The sequence below is a fragment of the Mytilus trossulus genome, chromosome 13, assembly GCF_036588685.1.
Source record: "Mytilus trossulus isolate FHL-02 chromosome 13, PNRI_Mtr1.1.1.hap1, whole genome shotgun sequence".
Lineage (NCBI taxonomy): Eukaryota > Metazoa > Mollusca > Bivalvia > Mytilida > Mytilidae > Mytilus > Mytilus trossulus.
Genome location: NC_086385.1, coordinates 61,583,342 through 61,597,228, shown reverse-complemented (window position 1 = coordinate 61,597,228; position 13,887 = coordinate 61,583,342). Strand labels below are relative to the sequence as shown.

The 13,887-nt window shown below is 34.8% G+C and overlaps 1 protein-coding gene across 1 annotated transcript; it reads left to right on the top strand.

The window, feature by feature from the left end:
- The first annotated feature begins 1,809 nt into the window (after positions 1–1,809).
- On the top strand, positions 1,810–2,403 carry LOC134694552 (uncharacterized). Its single transcript, XM_063555566.1, has one exon. It carries the CDS (start codon positions 1,810–1,812, stop codon positions 2,401–2,403), a length of 594 nt encoding a protein of 197 aa, XP_063411636.1.
- The last annotated feature ends 11,484 nt before the right edge of the window (positions 2,404–13,887 follow it).

Genomic DNA, 13,887 nt, shown 5'->3' with positions numbered 1-13,887 from the left:
ACCATTTTTTCTAAATACATAACACAAATACAACTGTTATAATTGTAATTTCCTTAAAATAAAACATAGAGAAACAGACGCATTAAAAAGTTTTAAAAAAAATCTTAATATGTTGTTTACTCTATGTTTTATTATAAGAATCAGGATTTCCAATGTATGCCTGTTTTCCGATGGCATTGTGACACAGCATACATGTATATCGAAATTCAAAATATACAAAACGAAGTTCTAAAAGTATGTTGATCTTTTCATGTTTCTTAGAATAAATCAAACCGTATAAATAGTAAGCTGCTAACACATTGATTGTAAATAAAGACGATATCAAGTATTTGCCAAAACTAATTATACTTGATATGTTTGTTTTTGTAGGTTGTCCAGACACTATTGGTCACTTTAGAGGATCAACCTACCTGATCACCTGTACATTTTTTAGCGACTGGATTAACGCAAAGGTAAACTTTTTTTATGCAAAATAACAAAACGAATTGGTGGTCTCAAAAGTATACACTCACAAAGAAGATAAGCACCCCAGATTTAAAGCATTGCAATATGTTATATTTCTATTTACAACAGAGACTGCAAAGATATGAATAAAAATAAGAACAGTAAGGTGCGACATGAGCTAGCACGGGGACGACAGTTACGATTAACAAAACCGATGCGTCAATTAACATTCCAAATAAACAGCACTGACCGATCTAAGTTTGTTAATATTTCAGAGTAGTCATAACATAAGCTGATTATTCAAACATCCCAAATATATAGCAGTTAAAGTATAATAATAATTGTTGAATGAGGTTAAACAGTTGAACCTGATGAATAGTTATATATATGCATGCTTTTACTACGAGATTATGACATTGTGTTCAAACTTCTGTTTGCTGAAGTAAAACGTTTCTATTGTAGACTGACTGTGAAAGTCGAGGTGGTAATCTGACAAGCATTGAAACTGAGGAAGAAAACAATTATCTCAAATATTTAGTGAATTTGTATCGTGTGTTTGGTGTTGGTAATGATTTTTGTTTCATTTGAAGCCATCAATTGAAAATATAGTGTGTTATATTATGTACTTAGTATTTAGTTTTTTTGATTTGGTTTGTAATCCGTTTTGTAAATCTAGACGGGAAAACCACCTCATATTGATTCCCCGGTACACCTTTTGACTGAAACTTTTGTTACACCAGGGAATACCCAGTACTCCTATTGACTTATATTGTTGGTATATCAGGGTTTACTCAGTAATCTGTTGACCAAAACAGATGCTACATCAGGCGGAACAACATGGTTTCCCCGGTACACCTAATGACTGAGATTGTTGTTACGCAATGAATTTCCCCGTACACTTATTGACATATATTGATGTTACAACAGGGATCCCCTGCTACACCTGTTGACTTATATTGTTGTTATATCATTGGTTTCTCGGTACGTACACCTATTGCATTTGATTGTGGTTACACCAGTCGAAACAACCGTCTCATATGGATTATCTGTTGAGTTACATTTTTGTTTAACAAGGCGGGACAACCTCTCATATGAATTATCTGCTGCATCTATTGACTTAAAATATTATTGTCGGTGATTTAGAGACAGTTTAACTTACGCGTCAAACGTTAACACTACTTTTAACGCCGCTTCCATTCACATTGTTAACGTCATCATATCTGCTGTTAACGTTGTGCTATTGTTATGTATCATGTTACTATATTGAGTTGAGATTATACGATCAAACGAACCAGACGTTATGTTACTGCCTTTCTAGACTTTTAGTTAACCCATCCGTCACATTGGTGCTTTGACCAGGATATAATGACGAAAAAGAAAGCCATTAGAGTGGGCCCTCGAGGAGACGCGAGGAGATTAATTTCAAAGATTGAAGAGGAATTAGAGAAAGAAACAACACAACGCGACGAAATAGAAAGCCTATGTGAAACCTTGAAGAAAAAGAGGGATATTTTTTCGGAACTTGATAATGAAATATTAGAGGAGATTGCAGAGGAAAACATGGAAGCTGTGATAGAAGACTCAGATCGGTTTGTTTTAGATATAGAACGAATTTTGACAAAAGTACGCAATTCATCAAGTTCAAAACAGAAAAACAAATCAAATGAAACTAGCTCTAATCAGAATTTAAATCCAAATGCAGCAGATTTTGTTTTTATCAACTCCACATCTACATGTAATACTCCACATCCCATGCAGAATAATGATATGCAATACAGATCGTCAATGAGCACAACACATTCTAGCATCTACCACAAGCTACCAAAATTGAATTTACCATATTTTAATGGCAATTTGTTAAACTGGCAACCTTTCTGGGATGCGTATCAATCAACAATACACGATAACCAAACATTAACAGACGTGCAGAAATTTACGTATTTGCAAAATCAGATTTAGAGAATAGCCGCGTAATGTATCGCCGGTTTACCACTCACAAGTGCAAATTACTATCAAGCCGTATCAATACCGCCAGTGCGGAAATAGACATCACACGAGTATACATGTACAAGTACATAACACAGAACCAAAGAGCTTGACCGAAAACCAGTATAGTACACAAAAGACCGTAGCACATACCGCCGTAGAGGAAACGCCACTGGAGCTAACCACATCATTGCATTCTACTGTTACTGCACATACAGATGTTTTACTGAAACTCCAGTTTGGTCCGAATATCGATCGATAATGACAAATATTTTATTTGACGAGGGAGCACATAACTCATTCATAACTGAAGATTTAGCTAGAAAATTAGAAATTGAGTCCACCGAAAAGATTGCACTGAAAATATCTGGATTTGGAGGAAACGAAGGACAAGTTCGTCATCTTGATAAAGCAAACATAGCTATTGAAACAGTTGATAATCAAAGAATAGAAATAGACGTAATAATTGTACCGAAAATTGCCGCTCCTATTCAGACAAAATCACAAAAGGAAATCAAAGCAATGCCATACCTACGTGGTTTACGACTCGCACATCCGATATGCGCAGAAGACAAGTTTAACATATCTTTATTGATTGGCGCAGACTATTACTGGTCAATAGTCGAAGATGAAATAATAAGATGAAATGGACCGACCGCAGTTAAGTCGAGAATAGGTTATCTCTTGTCGGGACTCGTACTTACTAAGAACGGAAGTACTTCAAAACAGTCAGAAATGCTAAATATTTTGACTAATCACAGAGCCGTTGTTTGCGACTTGGAAAAGTTTTGGAACTTAGAAGCGTTGGGGTTTCAGGAAGCGATACCATTAAAAATCAGTCTGAAGTTGTACGAGAATACGGAGAAAAGTCTATAATACTAGAAAATGGAAAGTACACAGCTAAGTTACCATGGAAACCATATTTCCTTCCGCTGCCTCATAACAGGGAATTGGTTAAACAGAGGAAAAGTAGCGTTATTAGGCGTTTAGCAAACACACCCGATTTATTAAAAATGTATGGAGATATCATAAGGGAGCAGGAGAGACGACATTGTATTGAAAAGGTTGAGGAAACAAAACTTACTACCGATCGACCCGTACACTATATCCCGCATCATCCTGTTTCCAAGGAATCATCTACTACGCCAATACGCATTGTTTATGATTGTAGCTGCAAAGATGGAAGAGATAATCCAAGTATAAATGAATGCTTAGAATCACACCCACCTGTTATGAATGATATTACGGGAATACTTTCGTGCTAAGAAATATGCTACAACTTCAGATTTAGAAAAGGCATTTCTACAAATACAGCTCGACGAGAAAGACCGAGATGCAACGAGGTTCTTATGGCTGAGCGATCCTACAAACACATCAAGTCCGCTAATAACATATCGCTTTAAGTCCGCACTATTCGGAGCTACATGTTCGCCATTCATTTTGAGCGCCACACTTCTCAAGCACTTTAAGACAAATCCGGGGAAACTTTCTGATACACTTGAAAATGGGTTATATGTGGACAACATTTTAACTAGCTTTGATCACGAAAAAAGCGTAATAGACTATTATAGGAGATCGAGAGAATTAAGGAGGATTCAACCTACGCTCATGAAATTCAAACAGTCCAAAATTACAAGAAATCACTAGCAAAGAACAAACCTTAGACAAAGATGAGCTTACTAAAATTCTTGGTATGCAATGGAACGCTAAATCGGACAAGTTGTTTTATCAAAGTAACACGTTCGAGATGGACAAAAAAGGAAAACTGACTAAAAAATATATTTTACGGCAATCATCCAAGATTTTCGATCCGTTAGGACTTTTAAGCCCAGTTACTGTAAAAGCGAAAATCTTTATGCAATCACTTTGGAAGCTAAATTTGGAGTGGGACGAAATATTACCGGAAGATATCCAATCAAAATGGATATTAATTTCACGAGATCTAGCATCTAGAAACAGAGATTCATCGAAGTACTCAAACACAGAACGATAATAACAGAAATTTACCAACTCTTCATGTATTTACCGATGCTTCAACTCATGCGTACGTCCCATGCGCGTACATCTTGTATGACCGAAAACCAACAATAGTAATGGCAAAGAATCGAGTTCCGCCTATCAAGACTATAAATTTACCAAAACTAGAGCTTATGGGGGCTGTAATTGGAGCAAGACTTGCTGGTCATATCTGCAAAAACTTTCCAGAAACGTTTAGTGAAATACAATTTTGGAGTGATAGCCAAATCGTACTTAGTTGGCTTTCATCCGTAAAACCACAGAGACAATTTATCAAAAACAGAATTGAAGAAATTCAAAGTTTGTGTGGAGATAATGTATGGAGATACTGCCCTACGAAAGACAATCCCGCAGATCTACTTACACGTGGTATAACATCTGAAGAACTACAACAGAACGAAATATGGTTTAGTGGACCTAAATGGTTAAACAGCAAAGAAGATTGGCCGACATGGAACGGAAACAATGTGACGTCTAGTGTATGTACAACAATGTCGGAGAACGATGAAAAATTTAAACTATGGAGATTAATCAAAATGTACGTATTGGTATAGGAGAAATCATAGATATCGAACGGTACAATTCTTATAGAAAATTAACCCGCATTACAGCATATGTAATGAGATTCGCAACGAACTGCAGAGCAACGGAAACTGAACAAAAGAAAGATTTGTTACGTAGTGATGAAATTGAAAATGCAAAATTCCTATGGATAAGATATACACAAGGTAGAATATTTAGTGACGAAATAAATTGTATAGATAATTCTACAAAACGCAAATCACTTGTACGACAATTAAAGCTATTTCTAGACGAAAAGCAATCATTACGATGTGGTGGCCGCCGAATAGACAATGCGACAGTAGGAGAAACAGTCAAGTTTACATATCTGTTACCAGCAAAGGACCGTCTTACACATTTGATAGTGTTAGAAGCACATGAGCACACACTACATTCAGGTATAAATATCACTCTAGCATACATACAACAAACATTTTGGATTACGAAATTAAGACAGTGCGTGAAATCTATATTGGCGAAATGTGTAACGTGCCGAAAAGTAATCAGAAAATCTTATCCCGCACCATAAATTCTACCATTACCAAAAGAGAGAGTTCAAGATGCCACACCCTTTATCATCACCGGAGTAGACTTCACAGGTGCGTTAACGACAAGAAACAGACACAACGAAGAATCGAAGTTTTACATTTGCCTATTTACATGTGCTGTCACTCGAGCAGTACATTTGGAATTAGTTTACGATCTCAGCGAAGAATCTTTTTTATTGTTTTTCCGGAGATTTGTAAGTCGACGATCAGTGCCGAAAATTATGATGTCAGATAATGCGTTAACATTTAAAGCTGCTTCAATCGAAATTTCACGACTTTGCAATTCTAAAAAAAGTTAAAGAAAATATTCAGAATTATGACATTGAATGGAAATGCATCCCAAATAGAGCTCCATGGTTCGGGGCATGTGGGAAAGAATGATTGGCTTAACAAAAACATCACTTTAGAAAGTATTAGGACGTGCACATGTTAACGATGAGACTCTAAGGACCGTATTAACAGAGATCGAAGCCACACTCAACGATCGACCAGTGACGTATATGTCAACAGATATCAGAGATCCGGAGCCGCTTACACCATCCCATCTTATACATGGACGAAGAATAACAACTTTACCGTATGTATCGACAGGTAGTGCTATTGACAATCTGAATATTTGTGAATTAACACACACAAACTTAAACAATCAAGCGATACGACAGAGACAATTGATTGAGAACTTCTGGACAAGATGGAAAGGAGAATACCTTACTTCATTGCGAGAATATCACCAAAGAGCTGGAGTCGGCGTTCGGAAGATTACAGAAGGCGATGTAGTTCAGATACACGACGAATCAAAGCGTGTTCATTGGAGACTTGATGTTGTGCAGGATACTATTAAAGGCAAGGACGGCTTAGTACGTGTCGCTATGGTGCGTACCAAATCAGGAATTACAAATCGACCCGTGACGAAACTCTAACCATTAGAAGTCAACAACATGGACTGTTATCTGAGACGAAATGAACGAAGAAACTAACGTGTGTGAACAGACTTGTTAATTTTACTTATTTGTGAAAAGTTTTTTGCGTAATTTAATAATTTAATCCTTTTTTAATTATTTGTGAGATAAATCTATTTTTGTTCTTTCCGCATTCCACTACATATCACAGCTAATGGACATTGCATCTGGTGGCCCCGAGTATGTCGGTGATTTAGAGACAGTTTAACTTACGCGTAAAACGTTAACACTACTTTTAACGCCGTTTCCATTCACATTGTTAACGTCATCATAACTTCTGTTAACGTTGTGCTTTTGTTATGTATCATGTTACTATATTGAGTTGAGATTATACGATTAAACGAACCAGACGTTGTTTTACTGCCTGTCTAGACTTTTAGTTAACCCATCCGTAATAATTATCACACAAGGGATTCCACGGTACACCTGTTAGTTTAAACATATTAAACATACACCTGTTGACTAATAGCGATGTGACATCAGGCGGGACAACCTCATTTTATGGATTCCCTGGTGCACTCATTGTTCTTACGAACTTTATGGACAACCTTCGTAAACCTTTTGATTTAGTTGTTGTTACATCAGATATTCCCTAGTTTATGTATTATTTTATATTATTGTAAAACCAGGGGTTCGCCGGTAAACCTATATGGTTAATACATCAGGATGTTTCATGTGCACCTATTTAAGTAGATTATTGTAACACCAGGAATCTACCGGTACACCGATATACTTAGATTGTCGTTGCACTAAGGAGTCCCTAGTACGTCTTTGACTAAGATTGTTGCTACACCTGTGATCCCCTCCCGTATACCTATTGACTTAGATTGTTGTTAAAACAGGGGCAACCTCCTCATATTGACTCCTCGAGACACCTATTGATTTAAATCGTTGTGCAGCTATTGAATTATATTGTTGTTACATCAGGAATTCCCTGGTAAACCTATTGACTTACATTGTTGTTAAACAAGACGGGACAACCTCCTCATATGGATTATCTGCTAAACCGATTGTTTAAGTTATAGATAATCCATATGTTAAGGTTTTTCTTGTCGTAGAACACACCGAGGGGTGTCAGGATTGATCAAATGAAAGACCGACCGGAGGGAGGTCTTTCTTTGAACAATCATGACACCCCGAGGTGTGTTCTACGACAAGAAAAACCTTAACATATGCATTATCTGACTTATATACCGTAAACAATATTCATTTTATAAAGATTTGTAAAATTTAGTATCCTATTTTACCGACAACACTAAAGTGGGATATTCCTTTCTAATGCGTTAAGGTTTTAATACGCCCTGCGGCTCATTTAAAATGTGAAATAAAACTCACTAAATAATATAGATATCAACCTTTTAAAAATTGTTACCCATACACAATAAAAATATTACTGAAACTGCATGAAGTAACACACACATGTATTGTTACCATCCGATAAAGGTGTATGACAAATACAAGATACATTGTAAGTTATTTATTGTACCACTTAGCTTATGGAAAAGAAGGAAGGGGTATGTTTTTTTTTCTATTTGTTATGTTATTTCTATCGCGGAAAAGTGTTTTTTATCCATTTTACTTGAATCGAATGAAAAATTCAGAAAGATTGTCTTTTGAATAGCAATACATTTTATTTAAAGATAATCAGGATAAAGTTATATACCCTCCGCACCAGACCTTTTCGTGAGTTACGTTAATGTTATTTAATAGAATATAAGATTATCTTATTAGTTGATCATTTGATAAAGTAAAAGTATACATACATTTTAAATAGTTATAAACTGACACGAAGACGAATATAGATACATGTAGGTAACAGTATGATTTCTTATTCAGTGTGTATCGTTCTGAACATGCATGAAATATTTGCCACTGGACGTTAAGCACGCAACCAAAAATCAATCAACCTATTCAGTTTGACTCAATAAGATTTTCAAAATTTTACACACGAATATGTTAAATCTGGATTTATTTGATAAAAGTCTATATTAAAATTCATCTGACATATATGATAATGTTTCTTTATTATAGCGATAAATCAACAAAACTTTACGTTATTTGTTTCTAAAATTAAAATGCGGGACTACAATGACGATTTTTTTTACACCTATCATCGATTTAACTTTAGAAAATAAATTTCCAAATCGGCAACAAAAAATTATTATACGAATTAAATTTTGAAGTTAATCATAGATTGCATGTTTATCAAGCAAAATAATGACCTCTCACAGGTCATTATTTTATGCCCTGGAGCATATATCATTGAAACATGGTATCGTCCGGGTTGATTCTGAAAAAGAATGACCTGACGTTCTGAAAGAAAATAACTCCATATAGGTATATAAGATTGTTGTTACACCAGGGATTCCCCGGTACGCCTGTTGACTTATATTGATGTTACGCCAGGCGGGACAACCTACTCATATGGACTCCTATGGTACACCTACTGATTTAAATCGTTGTACACCTCTTGATTTAGATTATTGTTACATCAAGGATTCCTCGGTACACCTATCGACTGAGATTTTTATTTCACTAGATAATCCCTTGTACACCTATTGACTTACATCGTTGTCACACAAGGGATTCCAAGGTACACCTAGTGACTAATGTTGTTGTTACACTATGGAATCCCCTCTACATATATTGACACATATATTGTTTTTACATCAGGGATTCCCCGGTACACGTATTTACTTATATTGTTGGTACATCATGGTTTTATTTGGTTCACCTAATGACTGATATTGTTGTTACGCAATGGATTTCCCGTAACACTTATTGACTTAGAGGGTAGTTACATCAGGAATTTACCGATACACCTATTTACTTAGATTGGCATTGCACCAGGGATTTACCGGTACACTTATTGACTGAGATTGTTGTTACAACAGGGAGCGTACGGTACACCTATTGACTAAGATTGTTGTTAAGTCATGATTTCTCCGGTACATTTATTGACATGTATTGTTGTTACAACAGGGATTCCCTGTTGCACCTATTGATTTAGATTGTTGTTACATCAAGGATTCCCCGGTACACCTTTTGACTTAGCTTACTATTATAACAGGAGGGAAATAAATGAGTTAAATAATCAATATGAATTTATCAAATATATATATATATATACATTGTTCGATAATGAATGAAAAGTATTTATGATAATTTACAATTGTCTTTTGACATTGTCTTGTTCATATTAATACATTATGCCGTTCGTGGTGTTAATGTTCTATCATATTTGCGTATTTTCAAACATTTGAATATGTATCAACTTATCTTTTTACTTATTATTAGGTTCTTATTGGATAGGCCTATCGGATACAAAGACTGAGGGATCATTTCAGTGGCTTTCGAGTCAACAACTAACGTTCACTGACTGGTATCAAGGTCCACCAATTCAACCAGATGACAACAATGATTTGTTATTACCTAATGCAGACTGTGTTGTATTAAATGGTCTTTATTCATTTCAATGGACTGATGAAGTATGCACGAGTATTACTAGCTATCGCCTATCAATTTGTGAAATTTGGTCAGTATTCATTATCTTTTTGATATAAGATATCACCTTTTAAGTTTTAGCTTTCTATAAAGGACTTGGATTGATTTTATTCTGAAACAACACCATTGCCCCACATAGTTAATAATGACATTGAATCTTCTTATCTGTCACATTTACGTCATGCTGACTAGCAATATGAATCTCTTAATTTTAGTAGTACAGATTTCACGATTGTATAATTAATGACACATCGTTAATAGAAATACAACAATGAAAGGGTATGAGTAAATTTACATGAAACACAATCTTTTTGTTTTCTTCTTCTCCTATATCCCGTCGTTTTTCCATTGATAAAAACAAATAAATAGTTTGTATAACATATAATAGTGAACTTGTCAATTTATGATGATATCAATTTTTAGTTTTTACTTTTATCATTCAAAAAGTGATCTGATGTAAGTTTATATTTTGTCTTTTGTAGATAATAGTAGAAGTCATTGATTAGGAACAAAACACTCAGCATTTTAAAACATTTACTTTTTCGATATGATGAGATTTAATAAAATTAAGTTCGCAATTTTTTTTATTCGTATTACTGTTTATTTAATACCTATCGACATGTTGCTACAGTCATATATCTTTAACTGCTAGATGAACTATGTCTGGTATTGCACCCTGTCTGCTTCAATTTGGAGTCCATGCGATTTCCTGATGGTATTGTTTTACGTTCAAGTCTTTGACATCCCATTGCTGTTATTGACATATAGTTATCACAGTTTCTAGGATTGTAAATTGACACGCCAGACGTGCGTTACGTCTACAAAAGACTTATCGATGACGCTCAGATCATTATATATATAAAGCCAAACATTTACAAGGTTGAAGAGCATGGATGACCAAACATAATGCTAGGACAATCCTTAGTTTTCGAAAAACTCATAGTTTTGAAACAGGAAATAAAAAAAAATCGTTCCATTGATACTCCTGTCAACACCGAAGTGCTGACTACTGGGCTTGTGATACCCTTGCAGAGTAAGCGTCCACCATCAGTGGTATCGAACCAGTGGTATAAATAGTTATCAAAGGTACCAGGATTATAATTTCATACGCCAGACGCGGTTTTCGTCTACATAAGACTCATCAGTGAACCTGAAATTACAATCGTATAAGGATAAACTCGTACATAAGACTTATCAGTGAACCTGAGATTACAATCGTATAAGGATAAACTCGTACATAAGACTCATCAGTGAACCTGAGATTACAATCGTATAAGGATAAACTCGTACATAAGACTCATCAGTGAACCTGAGATTACAATCGTATAAGGATAAACTCGTACATAAGACTCATCAGTGAACCTGAGATTACAATCGTATAAGGATAAACTCGTACATAAGACTCATCAGTGAACCTGAGATTACAACCGTATCAGGATAAACTCGTACATAAGACTCATCAGTAAACCTGAGATTACCATCGTATAAGGATAAACTCGTACATTAGACTCATCAGTGAACCTGAGATTACAACCGTATAAGGATAAACTCGTACATAAGACTCATCAGTGAACCTGAGATTACAATCGTATCAGGATAAACCCGTACATAAGACTCATCAGTGAACCTGAGATTACAACCGTATCAGGATAAACTCGTACATTGATGAGGAGCATCGAGAACACCAATTCCAGAACGTTGTGCCACAAATGGCGTAGATAGTTTATGTCTGGGATGAGAAAGTCCTTAGTGTTCGAAAAAAAATCATAGTTTTGTAACAGAAAATTAATAAAATAAATGACCATACAATTGATATTCATGTAATCGACCCATGGTTATCAATAGTTATCAAAAGTACCAGGTTTATCTTTTTGATACGCCAGTTATATAAGTTAAATACGATAGATATGAATGTGACCAGTATAAGATGCCGAGTAAAAACCAATAACGGAAATACTCAGCAAAGATACAGCACTAATTATATGGATGGCATCAAATGAAACTTCATAAAATGTCAAGTATCGACACAACATTGTTAATTCTTGTTTTTCTCTTTGGCAAAATATCTACTGATTGAAATAAAAAAAGCAGATACTACGCAAGGTCGAAAAATACTTAATTCCTAAAAGTTTATCATTAGACTAATGAAACTGAAATTTCGGACGAGGTTGCAAACCCGGCACCCCCTTTTTCTTAGTTGTTATCAAAGGTACCAGGGTTAAAATTAAGTACGCCAGACGAGCGTTTCGTTTACATAAGACTCATAACGCTCATATCAAAATATTTATTAAGTCAAACAATTATAAAATTGAAGAGCATCGATGATCCAGTATTCAAAAAGGTTGTGCCAAATACGGCCAAGGTAATTTATGCCTGGGATAAGAAAATTCTTAGTTTTTCAAAAACATATTTTGTAAACAAATCGCATTTTACTTTCCTCGATGGCATAAAACCGCATAACATGGCTTCTCTATATACGAATATCTATGTAAATGATGTCTTCTAGACGTTGCAAGCACACATAACTACAATAGTCATTTAAGAAAATTACCATACCACACAATGGCAAAATTCAACATTCAAGGCTTTCTAATATTCGGGTAACATGAATCCTGATATAAGTAAATTGCAAAAAAGTACTAAGTCTTTATGATGGGGTTGAAAGTTGAACAGGCAGTAACATTGTGGAAATGCTTTTCAAATTTGTATTTGTTTTTGGCTTTATAACTATCATGATATAAGCTTCACTGATGAGTCTCGTGTAGAACAAAAGCGCGTCTGGCGTATTAAATTATAAGCCTGGTACCTTTTATAACTATTAAGAATGACGACTACGGTACCGGTTTTGCAGATGACTGATAATATGTCAAACGCATTTTAAATAGCATGAACATTTTATCGAGTCTAATTTATCGAAATTAAAAGGATAATTAACATGAGTCCCAATTTGATATAACCAATGAAATTCATAAATATCAACAATCAACAAGTAGACTCAAAAGGCCAAATAATAGAATTCGGCAAATAACCAAAAGAAACGGAGGCAAAATATACTTAAAAACTATATCGCTTTGAAAAGGATATGGCTGTTCCCTAGAGCATGGGATAGCTATGTTCTGATTGTTTTGGCAATATCGATTATATGTTTCAATAGTTTTGTAGTATATGTGTTCTTATAAAAACAAAAAATATCTCCAGTTACCGTGTTCTTGACGTGCAATTGTTTATAATCGTGCTCAGAACGAATATTTTTCAAACGTCCCAGATATCAAATACAAGTGTTTAGTCAAAGGCTGGTTTTAAACAGACTGTTGGAATTGACAAGTCTGTCTAAATTGACGAGATGTTACATAATTATACACTGATGAGTCGTTTGTAGACGAAACGTGCCGCTGGCGTAAATATACAATTTCAATCCTGGTATCTATGATAAGTTTATTTAAGCCAAAAAGGTGAATAACGATATAAAATCAATGTTTCAAATATATAGATTTACATTTAGGAAGAGACTGTTCAAAATAGGGAAGGAAGAAGTGCAAACCCTGCTGTTTATATCCCATTATATTAAAATAGTTGTCGATGCAAAAGATAACTTTTCTATCCTCCTTCTAATTAAAAAAAAACATTTCCTTTCTTTTATAATGATTCATGTATATCTGTTAACTAACGAACATGTACACACGGCCGTAACATGCTTTTGGTTTTGTCTTTAGAAATTCGATATTGACACGAATGTCAATTATATAAAGCAATTATACAACACACATATTGTTTAAAAAGTAAAATAAAAAAAAAACGTGGAAAATTCAAAACGAAAAGTCCCCAATCAAATGTCAAAATCATACGATAAAACATATCAAACGAATGGA